The 27,063-nt window shown below is 37.1% G+C and overlaps 3 protein-coding genes across 4 annotated transcripts; 2 read left to right on the forward strand and 1 right to left on the reverse strand.

Moving 5' to 3' along the window:
* Positions 1-3,609: 3,609 nt before the first annotated feature.
* On the reverse strand, positions 3,610-11,018 carry LOC130553698 (inositol 1,4,5-trisphosphate receptor-interacting protein). The gene is made up of 2 exons (XM_057332821.1): positions 10,684-11,018; positions 3,610-6,542 (listed from the first exon to the last, which is right to left on the reverse strand). The coding sequence occupies exon 2, from the start codon at positions 6,539-6,541 to the stop codon at positions 4,694-4,696; it is 1,848 nt and encodes a 615-aa protein (XP_057188804.1). The 5' UTR covers position 6,542; positions 10,684-11,018; the 3' UTR covers positions 3,610-4,693.
* A 1,100-nt stretch (positions 11,019-12,118) lies between these two features.
* LOC130553379 (calcium homeostasis modulator protein 1) lies at positions 12,119-15,475 on the forward strand. The gene is made up of 3 exons (XM_057332309.1): positions 12,119-12,690; positions 12,880-13,459; positions 14,475-15,475. The coding sequence occupies exons 2-3, from the start codon at positions 12,914-12,916 to the stop codon at positions 15,138-15,140; spliced, it is 1,212 nt and encodes a 403-aa protein (XP_057188292.1). The 5' UTR covers positions 12,119-12,690; positions 12,880-12,913; the 3' UTR covers positions 15,141-15,475.
* A 2,593-nt stretch (positions 15,476-18,068) lies between these two features.
* zgc:175214 (uncharacterized protein LOC557610 homolog) lies at positions 18,069-26,933 on the forward strand. Of its 2 annotated transcripts, none has more exons than XM_057331366.1 (6): positions 18,069-19,071; positions 21,459-21,609; positions 21,958-22,000; positions 22,514-22,555; positions 24,478-24,560; positions 26,219-26,933. In XM_057331366.1, exons 1-6 carry the CDS (start codon positions 19,047-19,049, stop codon positions 26,340-26,342), a joined length of 468 nt encoding a protein of 155 aa, XP_057187349.1. In that variant the 5' UTR covers positions 18,069-19,046; the 3' UTR covers positions 26,343-26,933. The 2 variants fall into 2 exon arrangements, with proteins under 2 accessions (XP_057187349.1, XP_057187351.1); XM_057331368.1 differs by having other exon boundaries at positions 18,074-18,684; positions 26,219-26,931.
* The last annotated feature ends 130 nt before the right edge of the window (positions 26,934-27,063 follow it).

Genomic DNA, 27,063 nt, shown 5'->3' on the forward strand with positions numbered 1-27,063 from the left:
GTCTGAAACCGGTGTACAAATGAAGAACACACACCTTAAGCCCGATTCCCATTTACCGTCTTTTGCTCGCGCAAGTTCGTTATTTTAAATGTAGACACGCCTACAAATAGGGAGCGACGCGGTTTTTCTAGGCAGCATCGAGATGAAAATAGTTCAACTTTTCAGAATGCCGCACGCGCACCGCACGAGAAAGTACTGCGGCTCGCGTTTTCCGCGCGGTTTAAGACGCGAAATGTGAATCTCCCCTTAGTGAGTCACCATATCAGCAGTTCATTACTGTCATTACAACATTTTCAATTGCTATCTGCACCATCATAATTGAATGAAAACGCTGTAAAAATTACAATTGAGCTCTCGTTTGACTGATTGTTATTGACATTTCAGAAAGATTACATTTAATAATAAAAATGCTATTACTAATGTTAGATTTGTGTTCTGGTAAAAGTATTCAAACTGCTGTTTACTAAGACAGTTAAAAATGTAAATTTGATCTGAAATATTAGACATCTCAGTGAAAAATTATTCAAATGTTTACATGTTAAAAAAGCTAAAGAAAAGCTTCAGTTTTCGGTTAGTTTTTTTATCTTAGCTTATGACCTCTTGACCGCTTGTTTTTCTTTTAGGTTTCTTCCAGCCCTTTGTACAGTATTTGATTTACTGTATATGACAAGCAACATTTACAACCTGAATTCCCCTTAGCCACAGGGTAAAACATCACACAGAAACAGTCAAGTTGAGGCAGGGTACTGGCCATAAGCAGGGGCTGACAAACTGAATTTGTTTTTGTGAAAAGGACAAATTCAGTCAAGGTCAAAGCCTGCTAAATTGTCAATTCTGCCACGTGTACAGTACATACATATAGAGGATTGAAATTGCGTTGCTCTCAGACCCATGGTGCGTACAAATAACACTAACCACCGAATAAAAATATAGAAAAAAGATACAGAAATGAATCATGCAAAACATGTTTTAAAATAAAACACGAAAGAGTCATGACATGACATCAACACAATGCTGTCTTGATCTATCCAACAATTCTCATTACAAATGAGTATGTGAGAGTGTGTGATGCTTTCAAACAGTGAATATCAGTCTGACTGTATCCATCTAGAAAAAAAATGTTGTAAAAGAAAAATATATATATTTTAAAGTATCTCCTTGGATCTAGATGTTCAAGTCAATGTGAGATGGTATATAGGCTATTTAAAATACAGAATATTTTGGTTACATAACACTATGTTTATATAGCACTTACCTATTATTTAGAAACTAACCTAGTGGATCTTCAAAATAACAAGGTCATTCCAAGCAAGATCACACCTGTTTTGCTATCATTTCTGACATCAAGTAGATGTGGTACAGTCATCATTGATGAATCTGGGACACATACTATACTTCCAGGGAACGATACAAAGATGCATTTGTTTAGTTTCTGGCTTATTGGGATAAGTATTCATATCTAAAAATGAATGAATTCTGAATTGTGCATTGCAGAAAACGCTATAATATTCTGCCATTTCAGGCACTTTTACAAAACATGCTTGTCCAGACTATTACCAGGATATAAAAGCATCCTCTTATTTCTTTTTGTTGTAAAGATCAAACTAAAAAAAGGACTAAGTTTACAGTATATAGCCACATAAAACTGCCTTATTTATTTAGATTTATATAGACTTCAGCGTAAAGAAGTCCTATACCTTCAATACCTTCATGTGGGTAAAGACATAATATGGTGAACTAGACACATTTCTTAAAACTAACCCCCCCAAGCCAGTTCTTTAGTTTTTCATATCTGAAAAAATGACATATCCCCTGGATAAAAAAAGAAACGTAGCTTTAGGCTATAGGTCATAAAACAGAATAATCATATTGATGTGGACATTTTATAAATACTTAAACTAATAATGATACTTATACATGTAAATGTGGATCACATAGGAATGTATTCTTCTATCCCCAAAAATGCTAGTATGAGTCTGAACTTGATTCACAGGGTTTTGCATAGCTGTAATGAAATTAAATGGTGCTAACTTATACCGAAAGGATCAATCATGGTTGACAGACTGAAGCCTTAGTCACTATGATTAACCCTTACAACTTATAATGATTCCAATTTACAGGAGACCTTCAGGTGTTGTTCTTTACAAAAAATAGTCAACTTTTTTAGATGATATAAATAAAAACAGAATGAGAGTAAACAAATCACACACTTGTAGAATGTATATAGCCAAGTCTGCCTGTTTTTTTAACCCACATGAAAATATACTGTATTGCTTACTGTAGTAAACTGCAAAAAATCCCAGATACAATAGTCAATGTTAAAATATACTACAGTAAATTTCAAAATAATTGTGAAAATGACAATGAACATTAACAAAATGTATTTAATATATAGTATGCTAAAATGTAAGAGAGCTTATTATTAAATACAAAAGAATACTACAGTATGTTTTCATATGAGATGTTTCTACAGAAAGTTTGGAAATTTTATTTAAAAATGATATAAATGCTCATTCCCGCTGTGCTTTCCGGGAATTATTTTCATGCCTAAATACAATAAATAAACAAACATATACATTTTATTTTTACATCCATCAATAAAAATACGTTTTCCAAACAGAGAAATCGCCAGTTAATACTATATTCTGTTCGTTCGATGCTTTGTTCGATCACCAAAGGAGAAATCTGAGCGTAATGATGAATAAACGTAAAGAAATGTATAATATTTCGACGCACTAACCTCATTGAGGTGTTTGGTACCTGCAATACCACTTTTGTCCAGCAGACGTCACTCTTTACCATATAAACTGTCTCGTCCACAATTAACTGCAGGTGTTTGTAGTCAAGCTGACGTTACAAATATTGACATGCTCCTGATATTTTCTCGTCTTCTCTTGAGATGAAAGTGACACACTCTAAAAAAATTGGTGCTATATAGCACTAAAAGTGGTTCTTTGCTCGTAATCATGGGGAACCACTTTTAGTGCTATATAGCACCATATCTTGGGGCTTAGTGGTTCTTCAGATGTCCTTTGGGGTGACCAAGGTGAAATTATTTTCAAAAATCAAGTTTTTCTTATCCAATTAATATCAACCAAACTGCAGTTGGTTTCTTTTGATTTAAGCCATAATAACTAAAAAGAATACAGCTAATACAACAAAACATAATAAAAACATGATAAAATAATAAAAACATGATTTTTGAACATTTTTAAAAACTCAGTTATCTCATTTTGGAGCCAAACTCTTCGTTTATAACCCAGTTACATTAATGTGAATGTTCTTTGAATCTCCTGGTTGAAAATGGATAGTTCACCCAAAAACGGAAACTCATTTGACCTCATGAAACATCTGACTTTTCATCTTATGTGGAACACAAGAAGATATTTTGAGCCAACGGGGGCCAATGTTGTTTGGTTACCAACATTCTTCAAAATATCATCGTTTTTGTTCTGCAGAAGAAAGTAAGTCATACAGGTTTGGAATGACATGAGAATGAGTAAATGATGAAATAATAAAAAATACCTTTTTAGACTGTAAGAACTGTGTGTAATTGTAGATGTTCCTGTGTTTTAGGTGGACTGAGCTGTATGGTGACACTTCTGTTTGTGACTGCTGGAAATCCACATGTCCTGCTTCTCGGAGGGCCTCTGGTCAGTGTATAACACCACAAATTTGATGATGCTTATCTTTTTTATTTTCTGCAGCTCGCGTCACATGACAATAAAAATGAGATTCTCGGCAATCAAACCTGATGCTCTATTTTGACTGGAAGCTTTTTCAAAGGAATGAAGTACATTTAGTAGATTTCTGAAAATGCATCTTTTATTTTAAGTTTACATCTTTATTTCTACATTTACATTTATGCATTTGGCAGACGCTTTTATCCAAAGCGACTTACATTGCATTATACTATACATTTGTTTCTAAGTATGTGCAATCCCTGGGCTCTAACAACTGAGCCACAGGAAAGCTTTCTCAGCTTTGCACAGAGATATTTACAGAACAGTATTTTGAGCTGGTGAGACAATTGAGACAAAATATTGTATTGCTTAAAGTGACAGTTCACCCAAAAATGAAAATTCTGTCATCATTTACTAACCCTCTTGTCATTCCAAACCTGTATGGCTTTCTTCTTCTGCAGAACACACAAGATATTTTAAAGAAAGTCGGAAACCAAACAACACTGAACCCCATTCAAACATTCTTCAATATATATTCTTTTGTTTTCTGTGGAAAAAAGTCGAACAGGTTTGAAATGACAAGAGGGTGAGTAAACGATGACATCATTTTCATTTTTGGGTGAACTTTCACTTTAAGTTGCTTTTGATTATGAAAAAAAGTCGTTAATGGTTTGCTATACAACTTTCAGGATCCCATTCCTTACGCTGCACAAAAACTTCACAGTCTTTACTTTTTGTTTTTAACAGGCTGATCACCAGTAAGTCGTGGGACTTGAAACTGGGCCGGCAACCTTCAGCAGCTGTGGACTACATGCCTGAGTTTTCTGTTGCTGGTCATGATGACTTAGAATTGTTCCGGGAATCGAATGAATACTAAAGGGCTATAACATCTGTTACGATTCAAGTGATTCTGTCCTGTGCAGTTGACTGTAACGTCTGAAGTAAATCTGAGTAAAACTTGCATTGCAAGTCATTTAAGAAACAATACTTTTTGCATCTGCCGTTTATCCTCACTTTGTGCTATATTCATATATCAGCACTGGTATGTTTTTCGTTATCTCGACTAAGTGTCTTTCCGTTTTGAAGCACAACTCTTCATTTGACAATAGAGGCTGGAATAAATTGATTGGTTTTCCCTCCCGGAATTCTTTGGGGAACCCAAATTCGCTCGGAATGAGACTATTCCCAAGCAAAGCATGGTGAAGTACTTTAGCTTTGACTCTCTGCTGAAGAAAAGTTAACACGTCGTCAAGCCTATGTCCGATCTGCTCGGGTCGCCACAATGACGGCGCATCCAGCAACCGATGTAACAGTGCGTTTTTCAAGTGGTAGCTTGTCAGCCCGCATCTTCCGGTCAGGCCGATCTGATATTTGTGTAGGAAGGAGAGGATCTGCAGACAGCGGATATGACAAGAATTTCGCGGCAGTGTTTTGGTTAAGTGTTGAAGGAGGCTGTTTTCATAGCGTGCAAAACATACGGGCCAATGAGTGTCTGATAAATGCATGATCGAAGAGAGATATGAGATCAAGTGTGCTTCCGAGTCTTGAAACCGAACCACAGGTGTGATATTAAAAAGAATCGCTTTACCTGATCTGAATCGAACTTTGAGACTTCCAGGGCTTTCGGCGTTACGAAATATTATCTCAAAGTCGTATTTGTGACTGATCTCCTCCCATGCTTTCTTAACAGCATTTCTAAACCACTTCCCCGCACGTGTTTTAGAAAGGTAAGGGCTGTCCTTGTGGCACAGAGGATGATTCATATAATCCTCTACTATGTTATCGGTTTTGTTATCGGGATGTAGGAGACACAGCGTGTCATCGCCTAGGTTTGAATCGTTGCAAATGCAGATACTTGAATCGGTACCTTTTACCATGTTCACGCTGCTGTATAAAGTGGTCCTGTCTCTCAAAAGCTCAAATTCAAAGCTGTAAGGCTTTGGAGGAATAATAGGTATGTGTAGGTCACAAACAAGGCTTTTTCTTGAAGGCCATTGCTCATACAAGCTCCCAACTCCAACAAAGTCTTCAATCTTCACATCTGGTCTCGCATTTCTCATGGTTTCCAAAAGGTCGTTCGCGAAACCTTCTACAAACGCGCAAATGTGCCAACTCTTGCTCGCTGGAACTTGAACACACTGGTCGTAGAAGCTAGTTAATGTCTTGCAATCAATTTCGGAGACTTTGGTGTTTAAGAACGTTGCATTTTTTCCATTTAGAAAGGAAGGCGTCTTCGATCGGGGTTTGAAATCTAGTTTTACGACCCATTTCAGAAAACGAATCAATGAGATCAAGCTGAGGGCCTTCCAAAGGTACCAACTGTAAGCGGTCAATTGGCCCATAATCCATGCTTGGTTGTCATGGTGGGTGTCAATATGGCCTGTTTTTGGCTTTTCTAAGAGTTCCTCATCCCCCTGCGAGAAGTTCTGGTCTACATTGGACCCCTTTTGGTCTATGTCTATCTGACCCATATTGGACATATGTGATGTCCAGTCTGCGGATACATCCAATTTCTCCTGGTCATCTGGTGCAAACGCAGTTTGGCGGAAGTAGTTTTGGTCTCCCACTGGGGACATTTGTTCCTCGTGTTGCACCACGGTCCTGACATTTGGCAACATTTGTTTAACATCTGACACGTCCCCCTCTCCCCCTGGATTTTGGGATGCTTGCCAATTTGAATGTGGCAGGTTCCTGGCTATGGACAGCTCTTCTAGCTTTTCACCCTCTTGCAGCAGAACACGCTCGTGGTCTTTCATGCCCAATACTACATTGTCATCTAGGTCATGAATGACATTGTGCTCTATTGAGAGAAGTAGACTGACGACCACGACAAGCGCATTTAGAAACGTGTCCTCCATCCTGTGAAAAAAAGAACTTCCTGTTCACCAAGCTGTATTATCACTGTTAAATTATTTGAAATGCATGATCACACTTACCAAGAAGGGATAAACTCATTTTGTTTACTAAATGTGACCCTGGACCACAAAACCAGTCTTCAGAATATTTGTGGCAAAAGCCAACAAAACATTGTATGGGTCAAAATAATGCCAAAAATCCTTATATTAAGTAAAGATCATGTTCCATGAAGATATTTTGTAAATTTCCTACCGTAAATATATCAAAACTTTATTTTTGTGAGTGAATGCAGCAAAATCGCGAACAAAAATGTCCAGAAACACGCCTATAAACTTCACTCGCTGCTGCCCGCTCTTTTGGGGAATTACCCACTCAAGTTTGGTATCTGTCGGTACACGATCCGGGATGCCTGCACGATCCGTTCTGCGCATGCGCATAATGACGTAGTAAACAACGTCACGGTTTCCCTACACTATTGGTATCAAGCATGCGATGAAACACTTGACGGCCAGACGGCACAACTGGCGGCATATTTTTGTAGGCTACATTGTGTTTTTCATTTAACAGTTCATGGCGGGTCTATTTTGATGTTTTAAAATGTAGCTTACGCTATGCATTACGATGTGTTTACGTGGTTGCCAATCCAAAATAATAAAGGAGTTGTTACATGAACATACACGATTTTGGTTACATGTGGAATAAAGTCTGAGTCTTGAGAGTCTGTCACTGCAAACCTTCAGTTTCCTCCATACTCCCCTTTGCGATTCATTGCTGCATGGCATTAGGCCTACTTAACTTGCTGTGTTTCGATCTGAGGTCAGTAGTATTGTCAAAGACGGTTTTTATTAAAAGCTGCTAATATTAGTTAACTTTAAATCGACTCATTTTGTATTAGTATGGGTCTATATATAGGCTAATATATCTATCTATATAATCTAAATGAGGAATAATCCCTTCAATGGTGTTTACAGAACACAATAAGGAACATAATATGCATTTCCGCCTAGACTATCTGCATTTACATGAAGAAAGAACTACAAACAAGTCTGGGGAAACGTTACAGAGTATTTCAACGCATAGTGTGCACACAGAAGTGACATGAGACCAGAGGTGGACAGTAGTGAAAGTCGCGGTACAAAGGTGCTCAAGCGTGGAACAGATCGTGCAGTGTCGTCGCTAAACAGAATTATCTACTACGTCATTATGCGCATGCGCGGACGGATCGTGCAGGCATCCCGGATCGTGTACCGACAGTATCTATGTAAAGCTTTCAGGTTCATCTATTCTCCACAACGTCATTAAAGCGGTAAGCCAATACGCCCTTTTCACATGACGTCACGCATCTTCCGTTCTGCCTCGAAGCAGTGTAACGTTACTTCCGCTAGCACTCCAGTTCATAAGGTGGCGGTAATGCACCTATAAGCTGGTTTGCCAACCGCCAGTAAAACTCAAGAAGAAGAAGAAGTTACTTCCGCTAGCGCCTCAGAATGGAGTTTACCAAGTCCCTTGCACATCTGCCACAAATATGGCTAGATGATGTACGACGTCTTGCAGACAAATGTTCGCTTTTACGACAAGATCAAAGCTAGAGAAAGGATACAAATTCTTCGTTGAACAGTACCTGTTTGATTATGAAGGTAAGCGTTTTGTTTTCTTTTTGTGTTAGCGAAGGTGCTAGGATAAGTACTTGAATACGTGTTCTGTCAGTTTTTTTCACTGTTGTTAAATTCCAGCGCGACGGCAAAACGGAAGTTCTTCTGCTTCTTGTTTGTTGCAAGACGGATGTTATGATACACTGCTTTGCGAAAAGGCGGAAGTTAAGTGACGTCATTGTGAAAAGGGCCTATAGAGAGCGTTACAACAAAACCTGTTTCTTCTTAGCATCAGCCTGCTACAGCATCTCCGATGGACAACTTTCTCCACTAAAAAAAAAGGGGGGGGCAGTCATGGCCTAATGGTTAGAGAGTCGGACTCGTGACCAGAAGGTTGCCGGCTGGCGGGTAACGACTGAGATGCCCTTGAGCAAGGCACCTTACCCCTCCTTGCTCCCCGGGCGCTGCAGTGATAGCTGCCCACTGCTCCGGATGTACGTGTGTTCACGACTTGCTGTGCGTGTGTTCACTACCGCTGGATGGGTTAAATGCAGAGGTCACATTTACAAATGGGTCACTTTCACCTCACTAACTTCAAATGCGATTTTGTCAATATTTAGATTTTTGCAACCTCAGATTCCAGAGATTTAAATAGTTGTATCTCGCCAAATATTGTCCTATCCTAACAAACCATAAATCAATGGAAAGCTTATTTATCCAGCTTTCAGGTCATGCATAAATCTCAATTTCGAAAAATTGACCCATAAGACTGGTTTTGCAGGGTCACAAATGAAAAGCTGTTCATCATCTCCTGTTTAGAAATAAAGACTAATGCTAAAAGATTCGAGACGTCGAGACGTTGCGAACATTGTTTTACATTCTCCTTTCCATCTAAACAATGTTACTTTGTTGAATTCTCAAGTGCTTGAAGAAGCAATACGATATTTCCCGGCACTGGTGTCTATCATACTTATCAGATAACATTTATTCATTCATTTAATTTAATTTAGCCATTTACTTTCTACTAGTGTTGCCACGATACCAAATTTTTGACTTCGATACAATACCTAAGAAAAGTATTTCGATACCAATACTAAATTGATACCATGCAAAAAGAACATACAGGACGTAATTAAATAAAAAATGATGAAACATAAATAGCTTAAAATTCTGTTCTTTTATTTTTTACTCTTACAACTTACACCGTGTTCCTGCCTTGCTTTTTGAGCATGTCTTCCCCCTTATTTAAAAATAACATGTCACCACACAGACCTACATATGAGTGTCAGGTGTCAATCTATGATACAGTCCTAAACGTGTACCTGTCTCAGTGTTTGCTGCTGTCTGCTAAGGTGAAACGAGAAAATAAACTGTTTAAACTTCAATTAATCTACATAAATACTAGCTAAGACCTTAAAGCATGGTTCAATTCATTCACTTCAATACATAAAATTCATTAAAAACATTACATAATGCATTCTGACATGAACTAACAATAAATCTCTTTTTACAGCATTTAATAATTTGTTTATGTAACTTAATACAAATCTAGTTGTTTCTTCATATAAGTTCGTTGATAAATGTTAACAAATACAACTGTTAATATTTTAAATTGATTTAAATATTTATTAAATCTGTTGAAATGAACCATTGCGATGAATAAATGCTTTAGAAGTATTAGTACCCATTATTAGTTCATGTTAGCTAACTAATGTTCAGAAATGGAACCTAGTTGTAAAGCGTTATCAATAATGTTGGCCTGTCACAAAATAAATCATAAAGCATTATTCAGGCTATTGTTATCATTCACATACCCTATCTGTCAATTTTAAAGTTCTTTAAACGGGTTGGGATGTCTGTTGGTGAAATGCTTTGCCAAGCTGATCGTTCGTCTGCACTTTGCCGCACACTTTAACTCGGCTATATGCCCTTTTGCGCATCTGCTTCACTGACATGTCGTGAACAGACGGAAAAATGACTTTCATTTCGTCGTCACCCCGAAATCTGCAGCGCAAATACGAGGAAAGAAAGTTGTACGCGTCCACTGACGGAAGAGAGCGCGCGCACATATGGCTGCCGCAAATGGACGCATTTCAGGATGTGTTTTCTCTGAAACGCGCGCGTCATTAAAGTACCGGTACCAAATAAATGAGAAATTGGTATCGTTTTAACAGAAGGGTATTGCGGTTCTTTTCTAGTACCGGTGTATCGTGCAACACTACTTTCTACTTAAATACTAAATACATAAAGAATATAACGAAACCGAAAGACTGGTTTTCTAGTCCAGGGTCACAAATGAAATGCTGTTCATCATCTCCTGTTTAGAAATAAAGACTAATGCTAAAAGATTCTAGACGTTGAGAACATTGTTTTACACTCTCCTTTCCATCTAAACTCTTAATGTTAATGTTTGAAGAAGCAATAGGATATTTCCTGGAACTGGTGTCTCTCATACTTATCAGATAACATTTATTCATTCATTTTGTTTAATGTAGCCATTTACTTTCTACTTCAACAGTAAATACACACAGAATATAATGCAACTAACTCACCTCTTGATACTGCAACTTAAAACATAAAAAAGAAGATATGATGCAGAGCGGCAGATTCAAAGCTTCTGTTACTCTAAATTCTCACACAGGATGTACACTGAGAGCAACACTTCCTGAATATTGAGTACAGCCCTTTCCTCTTCTTTAAAAGTAGTATGCTGCTTTGTACCCGTAAAGATATGGGCCTCAATGTGACTGCAGCTTATGCAACAAAGAACAAAATGAGTCTTAATTTGTCTTTGCTAAATATTAAAGTTAGATATTCTACAACTGAATCTTTGTTTTGTTTACTATCGCTTTTGTTTTTAGCCCCCGCCCCTTTTAATAGCATTGAGATGTGCAAATACTCGGATACAAGTTTGATGGTCAAAAGCCACTCTCAATTTTTAAATTAAAGCAGATTGGCTCTACAAGTCACTGGAATTTAACTTATTTTAAACTGACTTAAAAAAGGAAGTTGAAATTGGTTAAACTACTTTTTTTTGTTATATGAAATGCAACTAGTTTTACAGTAACTTGTAAAGCCAGTTTTATTTGTCCTAAAAATTAGGGCATTTGAACATGCAGTTTTAAAGTCGAAATAGGTGATTTTTTTTACGGTGTATGTGGAAAGAAAGGGAAGAAAATGTCATGTTTCCCCTCAGTTTAGATTTAACCATCAGAGCATAAGTAGTGTACAAAATAAACAAAAAACTATACAAACAAAACACTGAAAGGTCTGTTTTGTACTAAATTTGTTTGCAAAAAAAAACATTTTTACCTTTTTTAAAGGAGCACTATTTTGCCTATTCTTCAAAGTCTTTATTATGTTTATCATGTGCTAAACAATAGGTGTTTATGTTTCAATTGTTCAAAAAATGCTTTATATATTACATATTTCACCTGTGTTTTCCAATGTCATCTCGATTCTCAGAAAACAGGCTGTTGAGTTCCTGGTTCTATATAGTTCGTTCTTCTGAAACGCTCTGATTGGTCAAGCTGAGCCAATGATAGGTCTACCGCTTAGAGTGTGTTGAGATGTCCCGCACACTACCCTATCCGTGTTCCAGAGGGCAGAATCAAAGTAAATTTTGGGATTCATGTCACTAACCCAGGAAAAAATTTGTTGTAGTCCCAACGAGCTGTTCATGGTCTTTAAAAAGCGATTTCTGTTCAAGAAATTATCTTCCTTTTCTGTGAACTATGAGCGTTGCGACTTGACATATATCAAACAGCTATACACTGTAAAAAATGATTTGTTGTTTTTTGTTGTTTCAACTTAAAAAAATAAGTTACCTGGTTGCCTTAAAATTTTAAGTTAGTTCAACTTAAAAATATTAGTTCACTTAATGAATTTGTTGCAAACTCGTTGTGTTGACTAATACTTTTAAGTTGAACTAACTTAAAATTTTAAGGCAACCAGGTAACCAGGTTAAGTTGAAACAACAATAAACAACAAATCATTTTTTACAGTGTACTAACTAAATTTAAAGAAGTTAAATTCTATCAGACCTCGTCTTCAATATTTTTGATAGTCATTCTCCTGTGCTTTGGCTCAGTAAGCTTTGTACATGTGTTGCATTTTTGGCAACTACAAAATGATTTCCCAGGTTTCCACTGGGTACCACAATTTCTATTTGAATAGGGTGAGGCAACACCTTTGCATGTATTCTGGGCCACACGGCCTGTTACCATGGTCTCACCAGGTATGTAAATATGCAATCTTCGTACCTGTGTATCTTAATATAAACTACAACGTAGTGGAACAGAAAGAGACATTACAACATTAAAATTTAATGATGTTGGAAAGGCAAAAATGTACAGAGTACGTATTTACCTGAAGCCAATAAGAATTGGAAAGCAACCAGCGGTTACATCACATGAAAGAACGCGTGTGTTTGTTTGTGTGAGAGTGAGCGAGGGCTGCTACAGATAAACAAATTTTTTGCTATGAGTCAAGGACGAACGAGTTGTACCATTGAGTTGACTGAAAGGGATCGACATCCGAGCAACGCATTGCAAAATTCTGTGAGTAGACCGAGCTGTATAAATCTTTCTGTGATTTTTCAAATATTTATTCAAATATTACCCCAAATGTCTGAGAATGCAGTTTCATGTCGACTTCAAGGGACTAAAATAAAAAAAACATTGGCTAAAAACATTCTGCATTCAAATTTATATACATTCAATACATGCATATACATTTTTTTCATTCAGGTGCATCTCAGGCTAAGCCGACCAACAAATCAACATGGATAATTTTCGTATGATGTCCCAGATTCTCCAATCCAACCAAGAGTCGTTTATGAATGGCATATGTGGTATCATGGCTCTGGCAAGCGCTCAACTCTACACATCTTTTGAATTCAACTGTCCATGCATGCCAGAATACAACTACTCCTATGGGATAAGCATGCTGGTCATTCCACCCATATGGTTCTTCATGCTGGGTTTCGTACTGAACAACAACGTATCCATTTTGGCGGAAGAATGGAAACGGCCAAAGGGTCAAAGAAGGAAGGATCCCAGCATCTTGCGCTACATGTGCGTCTCCATATCCCAGCGTTCCCTCATTGCACCGGCCGTCTGGATTTCAGTAACGCTGATGGACGGTAAAAGTTTCTTGTGTGCTTATAGCATGGACCTGGATATGACTGAGTTTGGAAAAAATTCAAGTGGGCTTTCAGATGAGGAACTCGTACAGACGCTGGCCAAAATCCCATGCAAGCTTATATTTGACAGCCCGCATGTCGTATCAAGAGAGGCAGCGACCAGATACATACGGTGTATTTCACAGGTATGGTTAATTTGCAAGTTAGTTTTAATAGTTGCCCTGCCTGATAAATAATTTAATGTGATAAATTGTTACATTTTGTATTCTGGGGTGGGGCTAATCCAGAGCTCGAGCCTAATAACTCCAAAATAAGTGCTTCCAAAATGTTCCTTAATGTATGTTTGCATAGACATAGACATAGACATAGACATTTACGTACACATACAGTACAATTATTTATTATCATATAAACACAAACGTTATAATTGATTAATCACGAATAATCGATTTGACTATATAAAATATTTATATTTTTTCATTATATATAAAAATAAATATATATTACACATTTCTTAAATATATACATGTATTTTTGCGTATACATATAAATATACATGCCACATACACATAGGCTATATTATTGCTATCACAAACCTTTTTATCAATTAATTGATTTGACTACATAAAAATATATTTAATAGGGGTGTCAAACGATTAATCGTGCTTAATTGCATTCCGAACAAAATTTTGTGTTGACATAATATGTGTTTATGTCCTGTGCATTATTTCCTAAATAAACACATGTATGTGTATGTTTTCGTGTTCATAAATATAAAATGAATATGCACAGTACACAGATTATGTAAACACAAACATTTACTCTGGGTGCGATGAATCGTTTGACAGCCTTAATATTTCAACTTAATTTGTATTATATAAATATATATTACAAATTTCTTAAATATTTACATGTATGTTTGCATACACATATAAATGTAGGCCTACTGTCCAAACACACATAAAAAATATATAAACACGAACGTTTATTTAACCGATTCATCGCAATTAATCGATTTGACAGCCCTTTTATGCATTCGCTGATTTACAGTGTATTACAGAGTATCTATTTTTTATTATTTTGTGTGTTTCTTGGCATCAAGCCTATGACCTTTGCATTACTAGCGGAATGCTCTATACCAGTTTAACTACAGGAATGAGTGCTATCATTCACTGTCTATTTTCTGAATGTTCCTTGCAGGCCTGTGGATGGGTCTTCCTGATGATCATTACAATCATTGCATTCTTGGTCCGAGCCATCCGTCCCTGCTTCACACAAGCCACCTTCCTCAAAACTAAATACTGGTCCCACTACTTAGACATCGAGCGCAAGATGTTTGACGAGACTTGCACAGAACATGCCAAAGGTTTCGCCAAGATCTGCATCAAGCAGTACTTTGAGGGCATAAGCGGTGAGATTCCCAGCTTGTCTGCTCAAAGACGTGGGGATGACACCGTGGACGGCGAGGAAAAAACCCCTACTGAAGAAGACAAACTGTATGGCATTCGTCGCCAGGACTCTATGAATAAGGTGCTATGGGACTGGCACGCGTGCAAGCCTCCCCTCAATCTGAAAAAGCTTGCAGAAGCTACTGGACCAAATGGCGTTGCTAACAAAAAAGAAGATTTGTCTGATAAAAATCATTTGAATGGCCTAAAGGGGGGTTATGTAAATCCAGGCCTCGATGTTGGGCAAAATGAATTGGACAGTGGGTGTAATAATGCTAACGTTCATCCAAAGAAAAATGGTTTAACAAATAGCTATACAAACAACAGCACAAGCCAAAATGGACTGACTAACAATGGAGTCTGTTCTCCAAGCAGTGCTCAGCAGAAACCATGGGCAGTGTATTACAGTAAAGTCTGAGATTGTTTTGGCTCAGACATGTTTTTGTTAATGATTTACACTAAAAACCACTTCCATTGACATTGCATTATGGGTCCTATGCCAGTAGATTTAAATGTTTAGTTAACCAGACACTGAAAGCACAAATTAATTTCCAAATAGAGATTTCAAAATGATCAGATCATCACAAGCTTTGATTTATTGGGAAAAAGTTTTTAACGTAATAAAAAGCTGCGTATTGAAATCCATTTATGACGTAATACAATTGAACGACACAATGCGAATGCGTTTATGAAAGACTGTAAAATTTAAAAGTAGCTATGTATATGCAATTATTTGTTATTAATTATTTAATTGTATACAGTTCATTATATAAAGATAATCAAGTTTGTTTGCATATAAAACTATGTTTTTTTTATCTGTATACATTTTGTCTCGTTTTACAAATTTTTCTATACTGAACTGTATCAATAATGTCCATTTAGTCTATATAGGTATAAATGGTTATATAGTAATATCAATACTGTCAATAAAAATCAAGCTTTCATTTCTCATTAGCATAAAAAGATTTAGGGGCGGTTTCCCAAACAGGGATGAGTTTAAATCAGGAAATTTAAGTAGTTTTACCAAACATGCCTTACTAAAAACATTACTTGAGACAACACAAAAGCAATGATTGTATTTTAAGATATGGCAGTGCAAGTTGTTTTTGGTTTGGACAGCTCTAGCATTTAGTTTAGTCTAGGACTAGTCTAATCCCTGTCCGGGAAACCGCCCCTATATGCCCCTCAGCCCAAGTCACAGATTTTGTTGTAGCACTTTACGCCACCAGAGGGCACAATACATCTGAACTTGCTATTGAAATCCATAAAAAGCATTATTTCCTCAGCAGTGGTACTGCCATAACACAGGCCTAATTTTTAAGTTTAGACTTGAAAACTTTACGTTAAAGTTTCCGATTTCTCTTAGCCATTGTTGATGTTCAAATCACCAAAACAAACACACCCCTACCACCATCTTTCACTTTTGTCAGAGCTCGGCTCAGCTAATGTCCTTACTGCTGATTGGCTACAAGGTTGTTTTGGTACTAGGCCCGACTCAGTTGTCTAAAGCGTAATTCGGAAATCGGTTACACCGCCTTTAAGTCTTAATGTACATGGTAGTTTTAACAGGTGTGTTACAGGTGTAATGTGTGTTCCTCCCATAAAATATTCATTTTAATAAGTGCTTTTTTGCAATGAGTGCATTCCAACATAAACATTTAATGGTCCAGTGTATGAAATTTAGCGGCATCTAGTGGTGAGGTTGCGAATTGCAACCAACGGCTCACTCCACCCCATACCTTTCTGAGCACTACGGCTGACACAAAACTAAAATGTTGACACGTTTTCGCTTCTTTGCTTACGATGGAGATAACATATTCACGCTCTTTAGAGTTTGTCCGTTTAGGGTTACTGTAGAAACAACATGGTAAATTCCATTTAAGGAGACCAGCAATGTATGTATTCTAAGGTAATAAAAAACACTTCATTATGCAAGGTCTTTATACACCTCTGAAGACATAGTTATGTATATTATACTGCATTTCTGTCAATAGATCCTCCAAAAAAATTACACGCTAGACCTTTAATTATCCCATTTATTACTCCCTTGTTCTCAACTAGGCCGTTGCAGACCCAGCGAGACCAAAGATTTTTCAGCCTAAAAACAACACACAATGCTTAAGTGAATATAGCACACTTTTTTTTAAATAGTCAAAACCGTCATGAAAATGTAAGAAAATGATCTTTCTGGGGACTGCCTGGAGTATCTTTGGACCTTAAACCCATGTATGTGTAAAACTAGAATGAAAAGTAATCTGTGTTTTATTAGATATGCAGTAAAGCTGTTTAATTTGAACTGATGAGCTGAGAGAGAGAGAGAGAGAGAGAGAGAGATAGATAGAGAGAGAGAGAGAGAGAGAGAGAGAGAGAGAGAGAGAGAGAGAGAGAGAGAGAGAGAGAGAGCACATGGTTGTTGGGCAAGCAGCTGTTGTCTCTAGAGCAGAATCTCTCACTAGTGTTGGGGGTTGGTAGCTTTGCTCATTTGTTAAAGTTGTCTTCTCTCTCTTTATACAGTATATTTCTTTGAAATGACAGTTTCAAAATGTTTAGAAAATTCATAATGGTCACACATTTGCCAAACATGATGTTGCCAAGTACCACGATCCACAAAGATCCACTATGAGTTCCATAAAAGTTGTCCACACAACTTGTGCTCTACAAATCTTCCAAAGCAAAACAACAGGTTTGTGTACAAGACTGAAATTCACTGATATCTCTCCGCGGCATGAAAAACAGCAACTTTCATATTTTCTATGATTTCGTTTTTCCTTATACGTTTTTCTTACGCATCTACTGTTTGTTAGCCTATAACATGTATTTTCTGTAAATATGCCTTGCAACCATGCACAACTACGAAAGGTGCAGTAGAACTGAATTCAATTTTAAAAGCTACAATTATGTTCAACTTTAGTGCTTTTGTAGGTCATACAGCAACATGATCTATATCTGATCTGATGCGCTGCATAAATGTCACCTCTCTCTCTCTCCCTCTCTCTCTCTCTCTCAATTCAATTTCAATTTAAGTGCGCTTTATTGGCATGACAACATGTACATTGGTATTGCCAAAGCATTTGCAGGTGGGCTGTGTACAAATAATGCAAGTGTGTAAACAAACGAAAAGAAAGATAATAACAGAATAAAATAAAGCGTGATGCATGTAGTCGGCACTCTTTACTCTCGGTTTCTCACTTTCTGGTTTTGTCTGTCACCTTCTGGTTCTTGTTTTGCAGCTGAGCTTATGCATTTGGCATTACTTCCTTTTGAATGTTGTAACCCTTTGAGGAAGACACACAGAGGCCATCCTGTGACTGCAGAGAGAGAGAGAGAGATTGGAGGAGGGGAATATCTCAGGAAGGGAGGGAAGGATTGGAGGACAGCGTTGCGAGGCAAACCATGATCACATGAGCACAGATCTGTTTACAAACTGAAACTGTGTGCGCGCGCGAGAGAGAGCGAGAGCGACAGAGAGAGAGAGAGAGAGAGAGAGAGAGAGAGAGAGAGCAACTAACGTTAACGTTTCTACATACAGCCGTTGTTAACACCTGAACGCGGACACGCGGATATATGAAGAATGAGTTGAGGACCATTCGAGCATTATCGTTGTTTTTTTCTTGCGTTCTCGATGGGAGGATTGAGAGAGCAGATGGTTTTAGGCGGAGAGAAAAAGAACTCCCCCACATAGACACGCATACACACATAAACACTCAGAGAAACAGCAGCTTGGAGACAATATTACCTCTCCGTCCTGTGAGGCCTCTAAAGGAATACACCACCAAAAAAACCCATTGAATTTGACGCAAATCGAGAGCGGAATCTGAATAAAGGGCGAAGTCGAGACATGCTAAAGTCATTAGTGATTTAAGGAAAGACAAAGACTTGAATTCCTGCTCCTGGAGAGATTGTTTCCCGCATCCCCTCGTCGTTTTTGGATATACGTGGATGCTTAGCTGTCACCTACGCAGGTATGATCGAGGAATTGGTTTACTTTTGCGTATGACAACACGGAAAGCTCCGAAGTGATATTCACTTATGGACTCGAAGACAAGAAGCACATCAAGGGCACATTATGCTCCCTTTGTCTCCGTAACAAAGCACCTTGTGCATATTCACATCGCTGTGCGGTTGGTCTTTTGTTCTCGGCAGAAAAGTGAGATGAATCATTAGGCTGATCGAGACAGCGCACGCTCATTTAACAGCTGACCGTTGATCATCATTGGACACGATCGTCGTAAAATTATACCAGGATCGAGCTTCGGTTTGTGCTGCCAGCCCCAGTTTTTGACAAGCACTGAATTTGCAACAGCAGTGCTTGGAGTCAGATTACATGCAACCATTTCAATGGTGTAACGGTAAGTGTTGAGCCTTACCCAAAGCCAGAGCTGAACTTGATTCGTCATTGGAGTGGTATTGGCCGGAATGTTGAAACTAGTTTGAAGAAGTCAATGTTTTCCACTAAAGGGAAGTGTTCGTAAAGGTCAAGGAGTGCGTGGAAAGATTGTGAACTATTCGTGTGCATGACTGCGTTTGGACTGTTGTTAACCAGCATGTTGTGTGTTAGGCCGTTTACTCCACTGAAAATTGATATGTTTTGTTTTTAGAAAACAGTGTAATAGGTCAAATGTTGATAGTAAGACGAAAACAACCACGAATGCGCTTGGACAAGGTTTAGAAAGGGTAAACATAAACAATCCTTAAAAAAATATATAATAACTATACCACTACTGCACTATAGTTACACAATTATACCGACATTGGTAACCATAAATCAGTGGTTCTCAAACTGGGGGGCCCCAAGATGGATCCAGGGGGGCCACAGATTTTGTGGCATTTTATGAAATATAGAAATTTCTCATAGATTTTATGCAATCAAACATCAGAAAAATGACACCACCAACCAAAAGAATTGAGGTTCCAGCATTGTATAACTGAATGTTTTTGGTTTAATTAAAATCATAAGTTTAAGATTATACATCTTTATATGGGGGGCCGCAAAGCGATGCACTTAACACAAAGGGGGCCTTACAACGAAAAAGTTTGAGAACCACTGCCATAAGTTGACCATGGTTTTGCTACAATAACCAAAAAGTAAAACTTTTAATACAAATGGTAATCAATACACCAAAAAACATGGTTACTACACTATTACACATTACTGTAATAAAACCATGTTTCATTTTTGTGAGGGATACTATACTATGATATATAATATCAAAACACCCTGTACAGTACTTTGTAAGTGATAAATACAAGTGACAAAGTGTAAGTCAACTACAAAAACTATTCCATTAAACTGGTTTCAGTTTCGTTAAAACTGTCGCAAAATGAAACCTATTGTCTCACCATACCCAGGTCTGTAAGATGTCTGCTAAAGATCTGGAGATCTGGAAAACATTTGCTGTGTAAAAGCATCTTAGAAAAAGCAGTTTTACACACATAAATCATAAACGTCGTACAGACATCTTCTAAACGTCTATATGACATCTGACAGGAAACGTCTCAGAGACATATTGCGGATGAACGTACAATAAAAAAACGTCTTGCAGATGTAAATGCAGACATCAAATAGACGTCTCCAAGATGTATGTGTGCTTTTAGAGTATGAAATACATACCCCCATAGCACATACATCTGGAAGCATTTAAATCTGCGAGACGTGGTATTTATTTGATTGTTTGCTCATCTGCAATACGTCTCTGAGACGTTTCCTGTCTGATGTCATATAGACATTTAGAAGATGTCTGTAAGATGTTTATGATTTATAATGTAAGTAAAACTGCCTATTTTAAGTTGTTTTTACACAGTAGATGTTTTGCAGACATCTTACAGATGTACCTGTGCTATCTGGGTCATTTAGCAACATAGTAATTAGTTGTTAACAATTTACAATAAGGCAATCGTTTTTAACTAACTAACTAAATGTTAGTTAATGGTACATTACAAAAGATTTTAAAAGGAAATGTTGAAATTAAAATGAACAAAGATGAATAAATGTTAAAGAAGTATTGTTCGTTGTTAGTTCATGTTAGTTAATGCATTAATAAATGTAAACAAATACAACCTTATTGTAAATGCATTTTTGAAAAAAAAAATGTTGTGCTTTTTTAAGTGCTTTAGATGAACTATGTTACAAATTCAGTCTGAAAGTCGTCATGTTTTAAAACTTTAACACTCCTATAGTAGGAAAAATGACTTTAGCATTTTTTTTGTTCTGTTGAACACAATAGAAGATATTTTGAAGGATGTAGGACAGCAAACAGTTCTGGGGCACTTTGTAATTTTCCTACTATGGTAGTTAATGGGGGGCAAAATCTGTCTGGTTATAAGCATTCTTCCAAATATCTTTCTCTGTGTTCATCAGAACAAAAAAATATACAGATTTGGAACAACTCGAAGGTGAGTAAATGATGACAGAATTTTCCTTTTTGGGTTTAACATTAGCTGGAATGAATGGAGGGCAACTTCACGTGGTTAACTTAACGTTTAAATAGCATACGCCTATAACACACAAATGGCTTCCCTAAAGGCAAGTGTTGGAAGAGGTGATCCCACAGTTGTTCCTATTTGTTTTGTACATAACTAATTACCCAGAATTCCCTTGGTACTAGGTGGGTGTACTAAAGGCCTGTTTTTCCTGCTGTTTTTTGTTTGTTTGTGTGTATGCGATTGGTATGGTTTAAGCTGCGGTGTCTTTCTGATTGAAATAACTGTGTGCGTGTGTGTGTTTGTGTGTGTGTAGGCTGCCTTTGTGGTCTAGGGTTGCAGCATTCAGACTGTGACATGTCAGAAGAAGACATCTACCGTCTGCCGCTCAACGTGTACGTCATTGTACTGGGCATCGGCATGTTCATCTTTATGCTGAGTGTAATCTTCTGCTGCTATCTGTTCAGGCAAGAACACAAACACATACCACATCAGCACAAACACCCACACACACACCCGCACAACTTTGCTGGTACCTGTTCATAATATTAAACATCTCTGGCTCTGTAAAGACTTGCAGAACATATTAAAGTGTTATGTATAGAATGTGTTATGCAAAACTATTTTCTAGGAAAGGTATTCGGGAACTTGTACTTGAATGTCTTTGCGCAACAAAAGTTGTTAGTTTAGAAGTGATAACGTAATGAATGCTTCACAATCACAGCATCTTGAACTTTTGAACCACACTTGTTGCACTTTCAGGTTGCATGCACACTAACGCAGGAAGTCTTTTTATTCTTTCTTTTTGTTTATAGGTTGAAACAGCAAGGTACAAGAGAACAGTACAGCTACAATGAGGTGGGCACAACACATAAACACACATTAACTGAGGCTGGTAAATATAAATACGGCATAGTCTTGGCAACGGTGATGATGAAATTCAATCGGATGACCTTAATAACACTTCACCCTTATAAATAGAACTGGCATGACACAAGAAATGTAACATTTAGAATGTACTATGGTATGGTATTTTACCATGGTTTGCTGTGTAAATAATCATTTAGTCATAAATAATTAGACATTTGATTCAAACAATACCTTTTATCAATGTGTGTTCCTTGGAAATTGAACCCTCAGTCTTGGTGTTGCAAGCGCAGTTCTGCTGAGTTGCAGGAACAATAGTCATAGTTCCACAGTATGACGTCATCTTCCAGTGTATTTCTATGACTGTTTAAAATTTAAGTCACTTAACAAATTCTTTGCTTCTATGTTAATACGTTGTTGGTTTGGAATTATTTGTGCTATAAGAAAAGGTTACAAGTGAAAATGATACAGTCAAGTAAGACATATTTTAATTTTATTTTACAGGTGGTGTTAAAAGGTGCAGGAAAGAAGTTAAGCCTGCTGGGAGTAAGTATAGCAGTAATGTATAGTTTATAGCACATAACTGTTTTTGTAGATTTTTATTTTAAAAAGGTTCATGCTTTTTACATGAAAGAAATACAATTTTCATATCTAAATACCAGGGCCATAATGGTAGTAGACACCACCTATTTATCAACAAATATGTTTTTTCACCGTGGTTCTCACCCCCAATAGCCTTCAACAACAATTATTTCCTGCAGGTATTATCCCCAATCAGAAATATGTGCTTACAGCCTTGAAAAGCGCTACTACACTGAAAAAAATAATTTGTAGAATTTACTTAATAAAATCCTCGTAACAATTTGAACATTTTTTAAGTATAATTTGCTGCTATAATTCAAGTACAACTTACTTACCAGAATAAAGTAAATTCTACTTATTAAATACATTTAGTTTTTGTTAAAATATCAATTATATGTTACTTAAAGTAAAAAAAATACGCTGAACAACAACGTGTCTAACTTAAACTTCACGGATCACTTACTTTCATATTGAAATATACTATTTTTTTACAACATAGATTGTCAAGTAAGAAGAGACTGGTGGTCTCTGTACTGGCATTAGCACAGTTACTGCTCAATAAGTGAAATAACACACTTCATGGCTAATATCGGCCTACGCACAAGCACCGCTCTTGTAAAAACACACATTGTGATTAAAAAAGAAGGTATGGAACTTCTGACATTTCTCTTTAAAACTTGTTTTGTGTCAACCCTGTTATTCAACATTGGGGATGAATGTGGATGATCAGTGCAAACATGTCTAACAGCATTATGATCAAATCCTGATCCTCACAACAGTTCAAGTTTCTTTTTATAGCGCTTTTCACAATATTGCATCGTATCAAGGCAGCTTAAAGGGAAGCACTGATAAAAAAGGTGTATGAATTATAAAGGATATATGGTAATATTACGAATACATAAAAATAATAAAAAAATCAAGTGTCAAAAAAGGACAGTAATTGGAATGTTGTATTAATCTTATTTGTAGTCAGTATTTTTTATTGACTTTTCTTAAAGTTGACACTGTTGACCTGTTGTGCTTGATGAAACAAATTAATTGTAAACAAAGAAAAGGTAAAGTTACATTTGTTTAAAATGTGATCAATCAAATCGTTGTTTTCAAAGAAAATGTCAGCATAACAGGGTTGAACAGAAAGCTCAGAGCCAAAGACATTTAAAAAAATAAGGCAGTGAAAACATAATTTTTTATTCATGAATAGATTTATTTAAGAACTTTTGTATAAAGCATTTTTGTTTTAATATCTTATAATATTTATTCATATGTAAAGGTGAAAATGAGGGCACGAGTAAGGTTGCAAGGATATAAAATAAATTGACTGACGTTATTATGTAAAAAAACAGAAATGTTTTCTTTTCTTTTACATTGCTTTTGTCTAGCTAAATAATTTCAGTTTCACTTTCTTTCAACTTTATAGAAAAGTATCTTGTGGATTACATGAGTAGTCAGTCATTTAAATACAATGCACACAAATTGCAACGTTTCCTGTGAATGACCCAGACAGCATTTCTGAATCTAAGATGTGAACCGAACATGCTGGTGGTGGAAAACATTTCCGTGTTTCAGATCTCCTTAGTATCACATTAAACAACATTCTTTCCAACCAAAGCCGTTTAGACTGTGTTTAATTTGTGCAATGAAAACCTCAAGGGGAAATTCTTATATGCAAAGTGACCTCTACAGGATTTTCTGGTTCTCTGATGACCTGGATTATGGGAACTCAGACATAAAAGTGTTATTCAATAAAATAAAGCCCACCCCTTTGCATCATCTTGCATGTGGCTGAAATCAAAACAGACTTCGATCGGCTTGTGAAAATGTTGACAAAGCATGTCGCTTGCAAAAAGAGGAGCGAGGGACTGAAGTTGTTTTGTCTAATGTTACAGCAACCCTGTGCCGTGTGTCTGGAGGAATTCAAGACCAGAGATGAGCTGGGTGTGTGCCCCTGTTCACACACCTTCCATAAGAAGTAAGCAGCGCTGTTGAATCATATGAGGCGTGTCATGTTCACTTATGACAAGCCTTGAAATCTGCACCTAAAGATTTGAACAGAATTAAAACGTACATTATGCAAAAAATGAAAGTTTTTTTTCTAGCAAAGACTGTAGATAACAAGGCGCTTCACTGGTATTACTTAGAATGAAGGAATAAAGTGCAACGCTTAGTTTGGCCGCTCTTGCAAAAGGCCCGCCTTCCAGTCAAATGAGCCAATCATCTATCGTTTAGAACTAATAATTCTCTGGTAGTAACTAGCAACTCTTTCCTCGCACGTATACAGCAAACCAGAAAAAAGTGTTTTAACCGCAGTTTGAGCTCAAACAAATGTATTGTACAGTTAATGTCAGGTTTAATTGTTGGTCTGAAACATGTTGCTTTATTTTCACCTTAGCAAGCGATTTCAAAGCTCTGCTTGCTAGCTTGAAAGCTAGCTTGAAGGCCATGGTCATCTACTGTATTCATCTGCCCAAATGTTGACAAAATAAACTTTTCATGGATGATAAATGTTCAGTCTTCGAAAAAGGACCACAAATATTGAGGACTGTTGTATTAATGTTGCTATTGAGAAAAAACTGTCTTATTTTGTCAACATTTTGAAGGATAAATACAGTAGATGGCCACGACCTTCAAGCTAGCATTCAAGCTAGCAAGGTAATTAACATTATCTATATATTTTTAAAATCTTATTTAGTCCATATTTTTGTGCTTTTTGCCAAAACAATATGATTTTTTTCTAAAAATTGATCAGTATCCCTAACACAGTTGAAATTTTGCGCTTGATAGGAAGGTGAAAATGTTACCTTTCTAGATTGAATGCTCATTTAAAGGCTGTGGCCATCCCTATTTATCCTCCGAAAATAAACTTTTCACAGATGGTAAACGTTCATCGTCCTGGAAAAAGGACCAACATATTGAGGACTCGTCTTATATGCAGACGCATAAATACATTTATGTCAAAATAATATGCTCTATATAAATGACATTGTTCCCTCCCCAACCACCTGCAACTTGGATAAGAGCGTCTGCTAAATGCATGAAAATGTACATTTAAAAAGGGCACTCCAATTTCCTGTTTCAATTGGAAATGTCAACACGAAATGGAAAATTGTAGCCGTCAAATCATTTAATGGGGTTTTAAAAAAATTAAAATGCCTTCAGCCAGCAATATCAGTGTTTGCTAGACCAGTGGTTCTCAAACTGGGGCCGCGGCCCCCTGGGGGGCCCCAAGATGGATCCAGGGGGCCACAGATTTTGTGGCATTTTATGAAATATAGAAATTTATCATAAATTTTATGCAATCAAACATCAGAAAAATGACACCACCAACCACACGAATTGAGGTTCCAGCATTGTATAACTGAATGTTTTTGGTTTAATTAAAATTCTAAGTTTAAGATTATACGTCTTTATATGGGGGGCCGCAAAGCGATGCACTTAACACAAAGGGGGCCTTACAACGAAAAAGTTTGAGAACCACTGTGCTAGACAGATTAGTAAAGTTTCCCTTGAAAAAAGATTTATCAAGGGACCTCGGACACATCTTGGGACCACAATGTCATACGATATCAACCTTTTTCTCTTTACAACTGTAAAAATCACAAAATCTCTTCTGTGTTTCTCAATCTGCAGGTGCCTGCTGAAATGGTTAGAGATCCGTAGCGTCTGCCCAATGTGCAATAAACCAATCATGCGCCTGCAGCATCCCGACGCCCCACGAGCAGCAGAGGGGGTCCAGGACCCCGAAGAGGTGTGACCCCCAAAAACTGCACGGCCCTCGGCCAAATTAGTACTCTCTAGTTCTACGATTGTTGGAACTGGTCACGTGATCGGCCAAGGCTCTCCAAAGCCGTCTATATGCACCGCCACAGAGGCCCCGACGAAGTCCCAACATGATCGTTCAGCCTCCACTAGTGATTCAGTACCATATTGCCAGTAGCCAAACATAAGAATAATCTCCTATATATCGTGCCACAATATTCTCTTAAGTAGTATCGCTCAGAGGTCCTTAAGCGAGACGCGCGCCGTGCATGCTTGGTAATGGACTTCAAATGAGAGGTAAATATCTCAGGAGTTTGCCTCAGGGGCTCTAACCAAGCAACGAATAGAAACATTGAACTCCAGCTGTCCACGGACAGATATATACATATACATATATGATGATAATAGGGTGTAGGTATAGTGCACTGTCTGTTTGACTGGTACTACAGATCTTCATGGATGGAGATCCTATGTAGTCATTTAAAAAATATTAAACATATAATCAGTAACCAGCATTTCTTATCCAACATTGTGCTCATTGCTTGAATTGTTCCCTTTTTCTTGTTATTTTGTATCGTTTGTTTTGGAATAAAAATGTCATGGTTTTGTGGTTAACTCATCTTTTATAAAACAGTGGGGATTTGGAAAGCATACTTTTTATTACAAAACTTGAATGCCTTCGGTATCATTACAGCAATCCTCATAAGAATCATTTA

Source organism: Triplophysa rosa, linkage group LG4 (genome assembly GCF_024868665.1).
Source record: "Triplophysa rosa linkage group LG4, Trosa_1v2, whole genome shotgun sequence".
Lineage (NCBI taxonomy): Eukaryota > Metazoa > Chordata > Actinopteri > Cypriniformes > Nemacheilidae > Triplophysa > Triplophysa rosa.

Bases quoted from the DNA above. Each gene is read 5' to 3' on its own strand.
- LOC130553379 (XM_057332309.1), top strand. From the start codon at position 12,914: ATGGATAATTTTCGTATGATGTCCCAGATTCTCCAATCCAACCAAGAG. The intron at 13,460-14,474 runs GTATGGTTAATT...TGTTCCTTGCAG, and splicing joins ACATACGGTGTATTTCACAG to GCCTGTGGATGGGTCTTCCT.
- zgc:175214 (XM_057331366.1), top strand. From the start codon at position 19,047: ATGCAACCATTTCAATGGTGTAACG. The intron at 19,072-21,458 runs GTAAGTGTTGAG...GTGTGTGTGTAG, and splicing joins ACCATTTCAATGGTGTAACG to GCTGCCTTTGTGGTCTAGGG. The intron at 22,556-24,477 runs GTAAGTATAGCA...CTAATGTTACAG, and splicing joins AGAAGTTAAGCCTGCTGGGA to CAACCCTGTGCCGTGTGTCT.
- LOC130553698 (XM_057332821.1), bottom strand. From the start codon at position 6,541: ATGGAGGACACGTTTCTAAATGCGCTTGTCGTGGTCGTCAGTCTACTT.